Source organism: Gymnodraco acuticeps, unplaced genomic scaffold (genome assembly GCF_902827175.1).
Source record: "Gymnodraco acuticeps unplaced genomic scaffold, fGymAcu1.1, whole genome shotgun sequence".
Classification (NCBI taxonomy): Eukaryota; Metazoa; Chordata; class Actinopteri; order Perciformes; family Bathydraconidae; genus Gymnodraco; species Gymnodraco acuticeps.
Window position 1 is genome coordinate 2,546,027 of NW_022989843.1, and position 16,094 is coordinate 2,562,120.

Sequence of the window (16,094 nt, forward strand, 5' to 3'; positions counted from 1 at the left end):
TTTGACTTAATTTCCAAGACGCTGAAAATATCATCAGTCATGTCAGGAATGTGCTTTAGGAAACAATTTTATTCCAAAGGTTAAGGCCTGAGTCTTCTTTACCTTACTGAACTTCACTCATTTATAAGCATTAATATTTCAGTGATTAATCGAAGCTAATGAAATCACACAACAAGGTCAAAAAGCAGGAAGCAACTAAAGATGTATTCCAAATATTATTTATTAACAAAGGAGTATGTTGCCAGATGTGGTTATAATGACAGAGACAATACATTACCAAACTACACACAGCAAAAAACGACTTTCTCTAATACAATATAAAATACACATAAATATTAACTTAGTAAAAAAACATTTAAAACCCAGTCACAGAACAAATGGATTATGTTTTGCAGTCAATAAGCAGTTTAACAGAGAACAGAACAATATAAAATCAATATTCAGACAATATACATGTTAGGCTATGTACATGCTGGGCTCAACCCAGGTGTCTGTTGGAGAAGTGCTCTGGGAATCTGATTTTAAAACACATAGTGAGAACAATGAACATGGCACAGGTTTTTGTAAAAGGAGTATCTCTTTGCTTCCACCTGTCCCAAATGCAATCCATTTAAAAGGCTAACAGGAGTTCAAACTGTGAAAACAAGCAGAATCTGAGCCAGCAGATACATTTTGTGTTTCGGTGTGGATCTCCAAGCCCCAAAGTAAACTGATGCAGAACTTGCATTGACATCAAAACATATAACGCCAGCATAACCTCAAATACAATATTGGTTTAAAGCCTTCCTTCCTATGTGACTAACTGCGCTGTGCAAAGTAAATGTATCGGGTTAAGTGGAGTATTCTTTTGGATTAAAAGCACTTCTGACCTGAAGTCTACCGCTCTGACTTATTTGCATTAAACGGCACAAAGACAAGAGGGATGTACTGATATTCCCTTTTTCCTGTTAGCGTAGGCACCTCAATCTCCATTTTGTTGGAGAAAATATTCAGAAACACATCAAAACTCTGATTACGTCAAGAGACAACAAGTGTTATTTAGGTCAAGATGACCCAGAAGAGCAAAAAGAGTTTGTCCTGTGTTTTTGTCCATTTGTGCTGTCACAGTTAACACAGTTAGGAACAGAAAAACATGAAACACAGAGCTATTTTGAACATGAAAACTGTGATTGAGGTCTTTCTTGTGAGTTCCTGTAGGAGTGGTCCCGCTTGTTTAGAACCTCAATTAGTTTGCATTTAGATAAACAGCAGAGTGAGAGTCCTGTTTATCTCTCTGTCTATCTTCTCAATGATAAACATATCTGCTTTTGCTGTTCTACCCACTGTGTTTGTGGGTACGGTCATCTATTAAAATCTTCTTTGCAGTCTCTCTTACTTTAGACTGGGTTTGCCTTAATTATACTGTTAATCCAGTCGATGTAATGGGTGACGCGGGTGTAGACCCCGGGCTTATCCTTCTGCCCACACCCATCGCCCCAACTGATCACACCCATCAGGGTCATCTTGTCGTTGTTCCGACAGACGAGCGGGCCACCAGAGTCTCCCTGTGGGGAAATGCAAAGAAGTCGAATTTAGAGAGAGAACAAATTACAAATAAGACAATCAGGATAGCTTAAAATATATTCAGCTGAATAAAAAATCTCACATCTGAGAAGCTGTAACCAGAAAATATCTGGCACATTTGATTTTAAATGTATCAAAACAGTTGCAGATGAATTGTCCATCATAAATTAATGGTTAAGCACCATAACACACAAAGTGATTTACCTTGCATGCATCATCCAGGCCCCGGGTGTCTCCTGCACACAGCATGTTGGGGGTAATTGTGCGTTGAGACAACACATCTGGCACGCAGCGCTCTTTGGGCCACAGGCGAACGTAACCTCTCTTCACACGCTCAGAGAACTCTGCAGAAACTGTGGAAAGAGTTTTTGAATTACTAATCTGGCATATCACAAAAGCAAATACATTCTGGCTTTATGGAAGCACTGCCCTCTCCTGGTCAGTCAAGAGAGAGAAACATTTGCCAAATCAGTAGCCAGCTCTACAAAATGACAGTGCCATCAAAAAATAATGGATGTTGCTTACACTCTGAGTCTTTTCCATAGCCTGAGATCTCACACTCGGTCCAGTCGGGCAGCACAAGCCCGCGGTCCGGCAGACACGCAGGGAGAACTTCTGGAGAGTTTACAGCACAGATGCCAATGTCCGTCTTTAGCTTCAAGAGAACTGCAAGTGGAAAATGACCAGAGGAAAAGTCAGGGTAAGGCACTCAGAAAAATTTGGATGAAGACCGAGGGAGGATTTAGAGTTTCAACAAGCGTTTGCGGCCCACATAAGGTTCCATATTATCACTGCTGGGGGAAAACATGCCATCATTCACTAAATACCATGCCAAAACTGTGTTTTTTATAAGTTCATAAAAAGCTGGCATTTTGATCACACAAAATGTTCTGTACCAACAGTGCAAATACAATATTCTATGAAGACAAAGGAAAACAGTGAACATTTGTGATAAATGTTTCTTGAAATGTTCTCTCACCAATGTCATTGTCAAACGTTTCGCTGTCAAATTTCTCGTGATTCCAGTACTTCTCAACCTTGAAAATCTGCTCGCTGCTGGAATTCTGTTTCCGAAATGTTCTTCCCAAGATCACTTCCAATTTTTCAGCCTTACCACTGAAAAAAGATAGAAAATATGTTGGAATTTTTCATGGCAAGCGTGATACATTTTTGCATGTTGCGTTTGTGTGAGTATCATTCTTACATGTCGTCAAAGCAGTGTGCAGCAGACAGAACCCAACAGGAGTCAATGAGGACACCTCCACATCTGTGAAAGTGTTTTCTGTGGCGGGCATGGTAAACGTTAATGGCCACCTGCCACGGCTGCTCCGTGATGTCGCTCTCTCTGCCCCCAAACATGCGGAACGACGGGCGGTTCAAGGTGTTGTCCAAGCGCTGCCCACATGTTGCTACAGGGCGGACAGGTTCCAAGATGATGGTTTAATAAATGTAAAATTACCAAAAACTAAAATCATAACAGGAAGTGGCCTGTGGTTAATTTGTATTGAATATGAAGTTTGAAGTCGTCCTACCTCTGTTATTGTTGTTAGTGGTGGGGGCACGTGGACCGAGAGTGCTCATGATTGATGGACGTCTTGCTAAAAAAAGACAAGCATGGGTAAGAAGATATAAAAGCACATTGCTGCATTGCGAATGAAACAATGGAAGTGAGAAACTTACAGCATTTAGGTATGTCACACAGCTCCCAGGTCAGCTGCATGTTCTTGTAGGTGTGACACCATGGACCTGCATCACCGTCTGGATTCCTGTTATTTTATAGGGAAAATAAATACTGTTATTCTAATCTTTCTGCATGCAGAAAGGGAACCTCTGAAAATGAACAATGGTGCTGGCATATCTACCTGCAGAAGCTGTGGCTGCCCAGCCCCTGCTCCAGTGCATCAGATCTCCAGGCATTGTAGAGCTTGCGTTTAATAGAAGGAGCGTCCCAGGGCAGACAGCGAGAGCCGCTCTTAGTGACAGATGCTGTGCCTCTGTATGACTGACCCGAGCCCAGCACACATTGGTGGTTCCTATCTGCTCCAAAGCACATGAAGAAACCCAAGTGTAAAGCAATGAATGGTTTAATGAGAAGTATTTCAGCTCACTATATATTGGCTTTTGTAAAGCTGTACCTTTTGGACATTTGGGCATGGAACAGAACTCCCACACAATCTGAGTGCCTTTATAGACGTAACACCAAGGAGTGCTGTCATTGTCTGGGTTTCTGGGGGAGGGGACAATGAGGACAATGAGCAAACATACAACACATTGATGATGATGAAATGCTTTATCCGAACAAGAATCTGCAATGCACCTCATTTTTAAATCCTTCTAATCTTTGAAATAATGTTGCCATTTTCTCCAGCACTGATCACAATGGTTACATACCTGCAGAAGTTGTGGTTGCCCAGTCCGAGAAGGCTGGCGTCGGTCTTCCTGGCTGTGAACTTCTTTCCTCTCAGAGACGTGGAGTTCCAGTTGATGCACTCTGTCGCTGAATGGCTAATGCTCCATGTGCCGCGGTACCCTTCACCCTGCCCCAAAACGCACTTCTCATTGCTGTCTGTTGGACAAAAGGACACAGTTAAACTGGATGAAATGTCAGTCATTTATATATGAGACTGATATCACTCTAATAACTGACCTCGTTAATTTCTTCTGGCATTTGAGAAAATTATCAAAACAGTGTTATTGCTTATATAAGATATTAAACTAACAACGTGTGTCCTAATAGCATATAAATAGTAATTTTCCAATTAGTGGTTAAAACAAGGACTAAACACAAACTGTGAGGATTGTAAATGTGATCAGATTTATTGAGTCTGGCCATTGTAACTCATTACTCTTTCCCTGAAATCACTTGGCTGTGACCGCTGGGGTTTGCATAATAATTATGAGAGGGCGGGGTGCCCCTAAAGTCACCCGCAGAAACAAAAACATTCATATCCCAGAATGTCTGTCCATGGTTTATGATTCTTGTCTCCGAACCACAGGCCCATGACACCTCCTGTATGAGTCACAAGGTCAGACTGTGACCTTATCTAGAGTCATTAAATAGTACGTAGGAAGTTTTAATCAGTGTTATGTGACCTTGTTATGGATAAACAACTTTTATTGTTGTTGCTGTGATGTAAAACGATCATGCACATTTAAAACTTGGCATAGTGAAATATCTAGATGTAGCTGCTGCAGTACAGATGACTACATAATGACATTAACATTAATCATTGTGAGGGTCTGCTACTTTTATCAGCTTTTTGTAAACTAAATATTGAGTTTTTTGGACAAATAATATCTGTTGGATTAAAGAGTCTGTTGAGTACTTACTTATCTCACACTGAGTCCCACTGAAGCCTGGGGGACACTGGCAAATGTAGTCAGAAGTGTAAACTGCCTCCTTACAGGTTCCTCCGTTGTAGCACTGAGACACGTAGCAGTCTGGAAGAGGCAGACAGAGAAACGGTTAGTCAGTCACACGTCATCCAGCTCTTCAGAACACAAGCTTTTTCAATAATCAGAACATAAATGATTGACATAACCACTTGTGTTTACAGAGAATTTAAGATGTGGGTTTGTGTGTCACATTTTACGTTAACATATTAAGAAGAACTTTGTGTGCATGGTTCATCCTGGCTCTCACACACTCTTTTTTTAAAACCCTGCCATCCCAAGAGTTTCTTTCTAGCCCAGAACTGGTTTTTGGCAATCACCTGCCTGGTTTTTCATTTATTGTTTCAACATTTCCTAAAGGCTGGCATTCAGAATAACAGTGCCCCACTCGCTCTCCCACTCATGGTATGAGCTCAGAGTTTGGCCAGCTGAAAATGTGGTTGTAATTTGTCTGAGGGAGGAGCAATTATGCTTCACAGAATTCGTCAATGGGGGTGAAAGTGCGCACAAGGGCTTGTCTGGCAGGAGTATTTCAAACAATCTCAGACTAAATAACACACACCAAAAAAAACACAGAAAGCCAATAGCTCTTCATTTGGATGCACTGAAATAACAGGGCCAGGCAAAAAAATAATCATGAGTGGATTTAACAATAAGTTAGAGGTACAGTGATGCTATAATGAGAGACAGAGAGGTCAGTAAGGACAGGCATGCAGACTGACACATTAACAAACAGAACATTCAATTCTACTCATGGGTTTGTATGTGTTTACATCCATGACACACTCACTGAGGACGGGCACAATGTGACAAAGCTGTTGTCCTCTTAATGCACAACGGCAATACTCCACACGCTGTCCCCTCCATCGCAGCCAAGTGTCCCCAAAACTACGCACTGCTGACGTTTCACTATCCACACAATGTACTAAGAACAAACACACAAACACAATTAGTTTACAGCCATCAAACAGGAAGACAGACAGAAAACGTAATCATTGACACATGTAAAAGAGGGTTACAAATAAAAAAGGTGCATAAAGAAAGAGAGAGACACAAACACGTGAATGACAACAGTGATTTAAAAGAAACTGATGGTGGTGAGGGTGATGGTGCATGTTAATAGAAAAAGACAAACAGAAGAGTGATGGGGCTCACAGGAGGTGTCAAAGGAAGATGTAGACCTCTGGACATGAATAATCACAAGCGTCCGTCTTGCTGGCCGTCTGTCAGGCTCACCTCTGTAAAAACGAGTCCCTCTCTTAGTGCGGAGCAACTCAACCTGCAATAGAGAAGAGATCAAATAAACACAGAGCAGCAGTAAAAGGGAACTGGTTGCATGGCATTGGTTTCCAACCAAGGCAGCAGGTGCTTTGAAGTGCTGCGAAAATGTACTTGAAACTTGCTTCACAAGCTATAAAAATACAGGACAGTAGAGCTCCAAAACCAAAGGCTTATGAGTCAGCTGCAAAGGTTTAACAGCAGTACTTTTAAAAGAAAACAGATAAATAGATAAATAAACAAAAACAAAAATTCAAAAATATAAAAGAGCATGTTTGCTCAGATGGATTTTAAACCACCAGAATCTATTTTATTTTTAAATAAGACCTTGTTTGACCTCCTTATGCAAGATTTATAGTTAAAGGTCTGAAATCGTTGTTGAGGATGTCAGACTTACATTTTCCGCTAGGCAGCAGCAGAGAGCACACAGGAGCACAACTAGTTCAAGTGTTCTCGTCATGGCTTGTCAAGTCGTCTTCAGTTAACTGGAAGAAGAATAAAGTTACATATTAAAGACAATGGTCCAAAATGTTAGCAAACACAAACATGTGTAGGCGCTGATACCTGTCGATGCTGCATGCGCAGACTGAGCATGTATTTTAAATGTTGAATGTCTATCCATCTAAATCCTTTGTCATGAATCTGTCAACACTAAGCCAACAATAACAGGGAAACCATCGACACTGGTCACCTTCCCCTGACTATTCTGTTTCCTTCCTCCATCCCTAAGCCTGCCACTGAGGGAGATCACTGGAGAGGAAAGGGTGGGAAACATCAGGTCCTTTTTAGTTCCTTGAAGTGTTGACTTCTTGGCCCAAACAGGAAGTTTTAACAGCATTAACAATCTGAAAGGTCACCGAGTTCAACATACAATTTGTGCTATAGCATATGTCTTTGTTATCCTGCTCTGAAAACGAATTCCCCTTATTATCATGATTCCTCTATACCGGTTCAACTGAAGCAGATCATCTTCACTTCATGTTAAAAAAGAGATGTGGCTTTCTGCCACATCAAACAACACAATTTGGACCCAGCACGCAACTAAAAGTTTCTGCACTATACTGACTGCATTCCTCCTCTAGCAGAGCAGATCAGCAGCTGTGGGAGGATAAAGTGACTCAGGACTTTAAAGGCAAGGAAGAGGACACAAAAAGGAAGCCCCAAAAAGTAACTACACTCATATTTTCTTTTTATACTTCTAGAAAAGGACATCTGAAACCAGACTTGTTCCTCTTCTCCATTTTAAATAATAATTCTATGCAGAAAATAGGTTGAAGAAGAGCGCCTCTTCCTCGTAAACATGAGTCACATAAAGAGAAGGAGAAGGGGGGGTGGTGGGGAAGAGAGAAAAATGGAAAAGAAAAAACAGAAAGTTGCACACAATGAGGCCTGAAAATGAGAAATTACCTGAATATAAAAACACACACACTTTTAAAAAAAGCATTAGAAACGTTTTAGACTCTTGCATGATAAGACTCAGACACAGCTTTGTGCTTACATGCCTGCATATTTGTCTACTCTTCTCTGTGGGCTGTTCCTCCAATGACTCACCTTCTGTGGTTGATCTAGCTAATAAGAAACAGTGCTGTGTTTTCATACATCTGTAAAACAGCTACGTTGGCATCCACACACACACACACACACACACACACACACACACACACACACACACACTCACACTCTCTCTCAGTCAGACACACAGACACAAAGTGTTCAGGAACGTGGAGCTAATCAAAACTCTTTAACACAAAGATTTACTGTTCATTGTGCTCATTGTTCATTGGAACAAAGACTCCCTCTCAGGATTTTACTTTAAAACCCAGACACATATATGCAGTCACACACTCACCTTTAAGAGAATGGGTCCCCTCGAAAGCTATCCCTGCCTCACAGAAATAAAACCCGCTGCTGTCCAGCACTTTTACCCCCCAAATGAGCCTCATTGGCAGAGCAACAACACACTTCCTTTGTGTTTCCTTTGTGCAGCTGTTCAGCTCCGCTCAGTCGCCCCTATCTCCAGCCCTGTCAGCTGAAAACATATGTTTCCTGCTAAAATACTGCCAGCACGGGCCCCATGCATTTCGGAAACCTGCGTACATATCAACACATGTACGCCACAAACACACACACCAACATGCACGCATTAGATATGAGCATATGTGTACCCCACCCTCTCTGTCTGTGGTATCTGACATGCAGAGGCCCTGTTTTGGAGCCATCAAAAGAACTCCCACTATGAAACTGGCCTGAGTTTAAGCCGTTTTTGTGGTGTGTCTTATAACATTTAATGCATATGAACAGACATCAACACAAGTTAGAAAACAGGAAAGTGAAACTGTGTCTTTAAATGTTAGGTAGTGGAACCAACTTCCTAAAAGTGATCAACTCTTTTAAACGCTGACCAAAACAATTTGTTTGTGTTGTGTGCAGTTCTTTTTAGGCTAACTAGGGCTATCTGGAGACAAAGAAATATTAAATGTGAATTTATGTTTGCAGTGGGTTGGAAAAAAATAGTTTTATTAGAATTCTATCCATCTATACTTAGAATAAAATCTCTATATATATCAAGTGCAAAAACTAACATTCCTTAAGATAATTGTAAGGAATGATCTACAGTATGGATCAATAGCCAAGACAGCTTCAGTAAATATTCAATAAACACTTTAAAGCCTCTTCTAACATTAAAGAGAAAAAAACAAAGTTGTGCTGTTTGAAACAACCTGTGAAAAGAGTGGCATCCCAATGATAACTAATTCTGCTCATAAAGACCAGTGCCAATCATATGTTGGCTAAAAGTCAGACAAAGCAACAGGTTCATGAGCAAGCCTCTCTATAGGACCAAGCCCAGTCTCAAAGTCATTGATAGTGGTCTGGACACACCCAATCAGTTAACGTATGCAGCCTGAGGAGAGTGTACTTCCCCGACAGACACACACAAACACACTCATTGTTTTCTACAAATAGAATTAAGTTCCTCTTACTGTGCAGTCGTGGCATATTCAAAAAGACTGGTTTGATGTTCCGACCACTAATCTTGACATCTTAGCGGTGAGTTTACCGGATCATTAACATGTGTCTGTAATGATGACGGTGCGCTGAGGTTGTAAGAGTTGGAGGTGAGACATTCTTGTCTTCCAGTAACAAGGCCGAAAAGTCAAAAATGGTGAAAATGGTTTCACAGCGTGCAGGGAGCATAGTGGCATCTGACTAAAGATCAAATTATTGTTCAATGCACATTTTAAAGCATTTCTGAGGTTTCTTTATATATATAATATCTTATTTATTAGAGGTTGTAGGTGAACAGCCCATGCTGGCAGCCAGAGAAGGAACTAGCCGAGGAAACACCTATGCAGTTAGTATTGTGGCACTTTTACTGCCTTATTTTCTTTGGCGCTGACATGTACTTCTTGGAGCACTCAACATCTGTGGGAATGAACAATAAAAACTATTCCCATTCTCATGTCACAGCAGGTTGGCAGAGGTGGCAAATCTAAACCTCAAAACATGTTTTTGAACTGGTTTGACCTGCTGGGATCCCTAAACATGCATCAACCATCAAGGTGTTGTACAGTTAAGAAGTTAGCATGTGTGTAGCATGTGTGTAGCATGTTTGCTGATTATGTGATTTGGTATGTGATGTCATGTCACTACTGAGCAGGAATTATGCATTCCTTACACAGGGGTTTTCGGTCAAGCTTCAATAAAGCAGCTATGATCCGTCTCTGAAGAAAGTTCCCAGGAACAAAGGGTGGCATTGTTGCCTTACAGACTCCCTCTGTGCACAATGTTTAGCCTTGAATTCCTTATCAAAAATACTCAGAGCTAAAAGCGGCAGGTAGAAATAGCAGGTGTTGACATTAGAAATAAGTATAAACTGAGATAATGGAACATGAGACAGCTTTATGGAAAGACATGAAAGGATGGAGAGAGGGGAGATGAATAAGTAAAGGAGGAGGTAAAACAGATCCCAAAGATCAGCCGAAGGACGATGAGTCGTCCTGAGTCATTCCAGCTTCCAGGACTTTACAGGGACACAGTAGGAGGCATTGATAGGATTTATAACCAGTTTTGACGCCATTAAATGCAGCAAAAAGTCACATAGGGAACTGTTTGTGAATGGGTGAGGGTTTTTGATTCAAGATTGCAGTGAAACTGTGGCTTAGATAAAGCTCAGTATTGATTCCAGTGACACTTTCTGGACCGTTGTTCCCACAGTCTGACCAACGCTATCCTCCGTCTGACCTATACTTTTCTTACAACTTGTAAACACAACAGGCTGATCCTGTGAGTCACAAACACCAGTGTGAGGTACTAACACAGCTGACCCCACAGCCAGGAAGGCAGATAATGGATACAAACTCTACTTTCTCTAAATATGCAATATACAGATTATCAGTGTGATGGAGAGCATCAGCGCTGACGCATGCCGGGGAGTAAAATTCCCAAAGAGCAAGCTCCAGACACAAATCTAACTCATTAGCCTGATAAGTGCCTGCATAGCAGTGATCCTGTGCAGGTATTGGCTCCGAGTGGTTCACAGATACACACACACCCACACACACTGAGATGAATCACAGTATCATAGCAGGCATGTTCACCGATAACAGACACACACTGAGTGCAGCATCAGAACACAAAATCACCTTGCTCTTTTAGAATATGTAACATTATATCTTGCTTATATCTTAAAAGATTAAATGTGACCATGACGACATCAATTACTGGTTTTTACGTTATTTGAAGTGCTTGGGATGAAGTGTGAGTGTGACGCTGAGAGGTCAGTCATACTTCTCACCAGTTTAAACAGGTGGATGTGGATGGTTGGAGGAAAATACAGAGCTGCTGAAGTCAGAGTGAGAAAGTGTTGGGATGCCAAATGAATGAGCGAGCACAAGGACATCCAAAATCGCAATTTCACCTCCCATCACAGACTATGAACCATAGAATGCCATCATTATCACAATAATTCTTTATCACATAGTCCACACCTTATGTGTTGGTCATTTTGAGTCAATTGTGTGTTTGAATTAATTGACTGATTTGATTACATGAGATTTTAATTTATTTTAATTGTAATTTGGCTAATTACTTTGAAATAAAAGGGAGAACTACATGTCAAAATAACTCGATAGTATTATGTAATCACAAAGGATTCAACTGTATTTATGATAGTACTTAACAGCGTTAATTGATCTTTATCTTTTGGTTAAAATATCTTGATTCCTTTAAAGTGCAACAGAACTAGTGTTTTTCTTGACACATTAAATAATAACCGTGCAAAATGTCTAAGAAAGTATAACCATCCAAGGAACTCTTCAATCTCAGATAATTTGGAAGTTTATGGTATGAATTCAGAATGCATAACACCAATTAGCAGAATAGAACGCTTCCCCCATAGATCCGCATTTCAGTCAAATACACACGAAAAAACAAGCTCTTACCAGAATAAAAGTCTCCCGAGTCGTTATCTTCTGAGTGTGTTTGCAGCAGTAGTGAGTGTCCTCAGTCTGAGCGCTTTACCCCTTTTTGCTGAGTTTTTATCGGAGCTCTCCGGTTGTCCCGGTGCGTGAAGGGGGAGGGATCAGCGGGGAAGCTGTCCGGCCGGATGATGATGCAGCCTGCTGGGCGTTGCTGCTGCAGGCGGGACCGTCCCAAAGGGGTTTTCATCTGTGAAGAACGTCATCAGGAAATCTGTAATAGTAAAAAAAAAAATAATAATGTTACTCATGATCTGTTTTTAAATGTTGTTCTATGTTAAAAAAAAACAGCCCACCTATCAACACCTGTGATCAAATATAAATATAGGCTACTATAACATCAAGCATTGAGAGAAGCATGTCGAGACATATCATTGTAAAAAATTAAACTTTAAGAAACCTTAATTATTATAAACACATTTTGAAAATATTAGGACACAGATAGAAAAAAATGCTGTCAAGCTGGGAAATAAGTAAAACAGGTAAACATTATGTATAAGGGAAGTAACCTCATACAACAACATATTAATAATCAATAAACATATTACTACATTATGAACATCAGGTTAAGAAGAAGCCCAAGCATGCACCACATAACACTTCACCACACATAAGATGGTATTTGAAATTAGGTATACTGTATTTTATCATTAATAAATGATTTAACTAAATCTAAAAATACCAGAGCTTTTAAGTTGACATGTACAGTGCTATGAGAAGTGCCACAATATTGATTTATCAGGCTGTAATTGTCTGTGTGTGACACTGTATCTGTGTGGTTAACCACCTGGCACCAGGAGTCATTTGTTACAACCACAGTCCTCTTTATTCAACCCACCCCTTCCTCGGGAAGTCTGTCACTATGCCTCAAGAATAGCTCCATCTTTTCTTAGCACCCACATAGATTTGATTTGCATTGGATAATTCATGTTCAGTGTTTTTACTGTCTGTTAACTCTGCATTAAATAGCTGAAAACATGGTACTCGAGGATTTAATGGGCCGTGGTAGATAGTTTGGTGTCTGCCATATTTGCTTCCATCTGTGTTAGATTTGACCGCACTCCCACTGCATGATGATGAAAATCACACACACAACTTAATTATTGAATATTTACTCTACACCTCCCTTGTGATGAATTTTAAAAAACACTCCAGTTATCCTTGATTTGACTGCCCATCACTTACATTGTGCAATGATTGGCAATACAAGACATTTCGGAAACTGGACAAACTTTTTAAAACATTTCTGTTTACTGTCTTCATGTGTGGGTGAATGTTTTCACGATTCCATGGACTCAGACTCTCCTAACCCAAAACAAAGTATCAAGTGCCACGTATAATGAATGTACAATGAACTCTTTTGGTTAAGTTTTAGCAAGACACAACTTTTTATTTGTTTTTCAAATACAAATTAGCTGAGAGGATAGCCCTTGCTATTTTATTACAGACAAATGTATCAGTGGTATCGATCTTTTCATACTGGTGATTATTGAAAAGCATTTAAGCCTATTTAGCAAGATGTCTGACTTTTCCTTTGGTGGTTACATTTCTACAACACATAAGCATCAGACAGCTAGTGAAGACACACATCAACATTTACAAAAAGGCATCAACAGATATGGCAAGGCAAGTTTATCTATAAAACCCACACACACACAGAAGCAGCTAAAAGCCTGCTTTACATAAGGTCAAATAAGGTTTGAAACAGAGAAAAATAAGTGTAAAACAATACAACAAATAATAATAGGAGACAAGCAAAGACAAGATAAGTGCAATTTCAGACCAAATGAAGTTGTTGATAAAGTTCCAACAGGGACATTTGGGGAGTATATTACATTACATTACATTACATTAATCGATATTAAATCACACATGACAAGATGTGGGCCTCAACAATGTCAGTGTGATGGCCACAGCCACACAGGGTAAAACAATTACACAATTTATTTTCCAACATTTTAGCACAGCGAGCTAACACAAGTATTTGCTTGTATTAATTATTTTGTCTTGGGCAAATAAAAACTCAGTTACAACTCCTGTGTCGCAGTTGCCTTACTGCTTGGTCCCTGACAGTCACTTATTAACTGTAAAGGTTGCTATAGCAATAAAATGTTCAACTGAAATGTTGGAGGCAGAATTAAAAGGTTCAAATTAAACAGAACAACATAGTGGAGAATAAACTCTTACTACCTAATTGAGGACAACATTTAAGGCACTTCCCCAGGCTACGTTTACGTAACTGAACTAATCTAAATAAGACAAGAAAGGTCTCATCATGAGGTCCTTTTGACTTCCATAGAGCCCTCTCCTTGAGTAAAAACGTTCCTGGGAAAGAAAATCAGGAAGCGCCATAGTTTGTTAGAATAAACAGGAACATATTTCTACAAACATTTACAATCTGATAGTGCTCCTTACACACCCACAGATCACGTCAGAGGAGCATCAGATATGGGTTGGAAAACACATGCCGATGAAGTTTGTTGGTTACATCAGAGTGAGTAGTCAGTTTTCACCTGAAATATTCAATCTTTCAGTTTTGTCTTTCTTGTCATGGGTTTTATTTTGCAATTCTGTTCTCCCTGTGTCTTGTCTTCCTCCCTGTGTTTTCCCTCCTGTGTCTGATTGTCTGATTGTATTCACCTGTTGCCCTTGTGTTTCTGCCTCCCCTGCCCAGCTGTGTCTTGTCCTGTGATTACCCTTCTTTGTATTTAGTCTTGTCTTCCCCTGAGCTCCTTGTCGGTTCATTGTCTTTCCTGTCTTCCTCCATGTTGGTCACGGTCAGTTTTTGTTTTGATGCTACCTGTTTATTTTATGTCATGTTTTGTCAGTCATCAGCTTTATAAAATAAAGCTCGCCTTTTGTTCCTTGACCTTTTTGACTTTTTTATTCTGAATTTGGGTCCTACCTTTTACCCCAAATCATGACAATAACAGATGATGAAATGAAAAACATCACTGGTTTAATCTGGAAATTCTGAAGTGCATCCTTCACACCCATTTGATCAACAATGATACTGCAAAAGTGAAAGAATGGTACACAAATAATAATGATATTGGATTAAGTTAAAGACACATTAAGCAGTTTGATTAACAATGTATTTCTAGTTATTTAGAACTCTTATTAAAGTTTGTTTTTAAATTATGTAATTGGTATTTAGTTTTAAATAAGTATTGTAACCTCCATCAGATGTTGGATGACCTTAATCCTCGATCTTCTTGGAAATGCATTTGAGTATATATTCATATTATATGACTAATAAAATGAAAACGGCATAAAAAAATAGTTTTTGCAAACCATTTGAGTCACAGTATCTGGATATGTGTGCAATATATTTTGAAATCATTATGATTCAGCTTTTATAAAAACAAGAACCACCTAAAAAAAAAAAAGGTTATGAAAAGACAGATACACAAAAAGCTTTTCCAGCTTGAGAGGAGGTGTAATTTTCAGGGTAAGATGTGACGTATTATTTGTTCAGTAATGTAAGCAGATGTCCTGAATGGTTTGGGATGTTGATCCATCTTTTAGTGAGAAGTAAACGGAGCCTATAATTGTTGTCAAGCCCTTGGGTATATTTGCAGTTTTCCCCGCTTGAAAGGGATGGTGCAGTCCATAGGAGGTTTTCACTGGGTTTCACTCGTACAATGACCACAACTTTGTTTCTTTTGAGTTCTTTTGAGTTCTTCTTCCATCCATCCATCCATCCATCTTCTCCCGCTTATCCGTGGTCAGCAGAGAGCCCCAAACTTTCTTTTCCCTGGCGACATCAACCAGCTCTGACTGGTTCTTCTTTACTTTGGTATTTGTTGTTGCAGTACAGCTTATGTTGTAAGGTAAAAACCTTAAATGAAAAATAAAAAATAATTACTGTAAATACAATGCACATCAAATAATAAATGAAAAAAATACATGCTTTACATATACTTTTTAACACTTGCGAATATTGTTCTTACTTTCTTAATGTATTTTTATGTTTTAAACAGTTTTTAAATTATGCAGTCTCATTAAAAATGCAAATATAATAGACTGAATTCTTAGCAGCATGCAAACCGTTTTTACCAATCTACACACTCGTTTTTAAATCAACAATCATGTTGCTTTAGCTTGAGGACATCAAACAAACAAATGACACTGAACTAGAACGCACGTTCTAACGTGCGCCATGAACGGTAAGTTGTATGACTTGACCAAACACACAGTTCGTCTCTCACCGGCCGCTTCTCCAACCTTTTTATGGCTGCACCAGTGCTGCTTCTTCGACGTTTATTCTGCTGGTTCGTTGCTGCTGCTGAACGCACGCTCTTTAGTGTGTCCCTTTCCAGCTTTGATTACTGCCCTTCTTTCAGGTGCGTTGCTTTTAAAGGTGCAGCGACGCTGATTAGC

At 39.7% G+C, this 16,094-nt stretch overlaps 1 protein-coding gene across 6 annotated transcripts; it reads right to left on the minus strand.

The window, feature by feature from the left end:
* Nucleotides 1–202: 202 nt before the first annotated feature.
* plat (plasminogen activator, tissue) lies at nucleotides 203–11,812 on the minus strand. 6 transcript variants are annotated; one of them, XM_034238375.1, is made up of 15 exons: nucleotides 11,676–11,801; nucleotides 6,632–6,719; nucleotides 6,193–6,235; nucleotides 5,747–5,881; nucleotides 4,894–5,004; nucleotides 3,955–4,129; nucleotides 3,699–3,790; nucleotides 3,426–3,600; nucleotides 3,244–3,329; nucleotides 3,096–3,161; nucleotides 2,768–2,972; nucleotides 2,543–2,679; nucleotides 2,089–2,229; nucleotides 1,768–1,916; nucleotides 203–1,544 (listed from the first exon to the last, which is right to left on the minus strand). In XM_034238375.1, the coding sequence occupies exons 2-15, from the start codon at nucleotides 6,692–6,694 to the stop codon at nucleotides 1,377–1,379; spliced, it is 1,746 nt and encodes a 581-aa protein (XP_034094266.1). In that variant the 5' UTR covers nucleotides 6,695–6,719; nucleotides 11,676–11,801; the 3' UTR covers nucleotides 203–1,376. The 6 variants fall into 6 exon arrangements, with proteins under 6 accessions (XP_034094266.1, XP_034094250.1, XP_034094275.1 ...); XM_034238359.1 differs by having other exon boundaries at nucleotides 6,112–6,235; XM_034238384.1 differs by lacking the exon at nucleotides 11,676–11,801 and adding an exon at nucleotides 8,084–8,348.
* Between the last annotated feature and the right edge of the window lie 4,282 nt (nucleotides 11,813–16,094).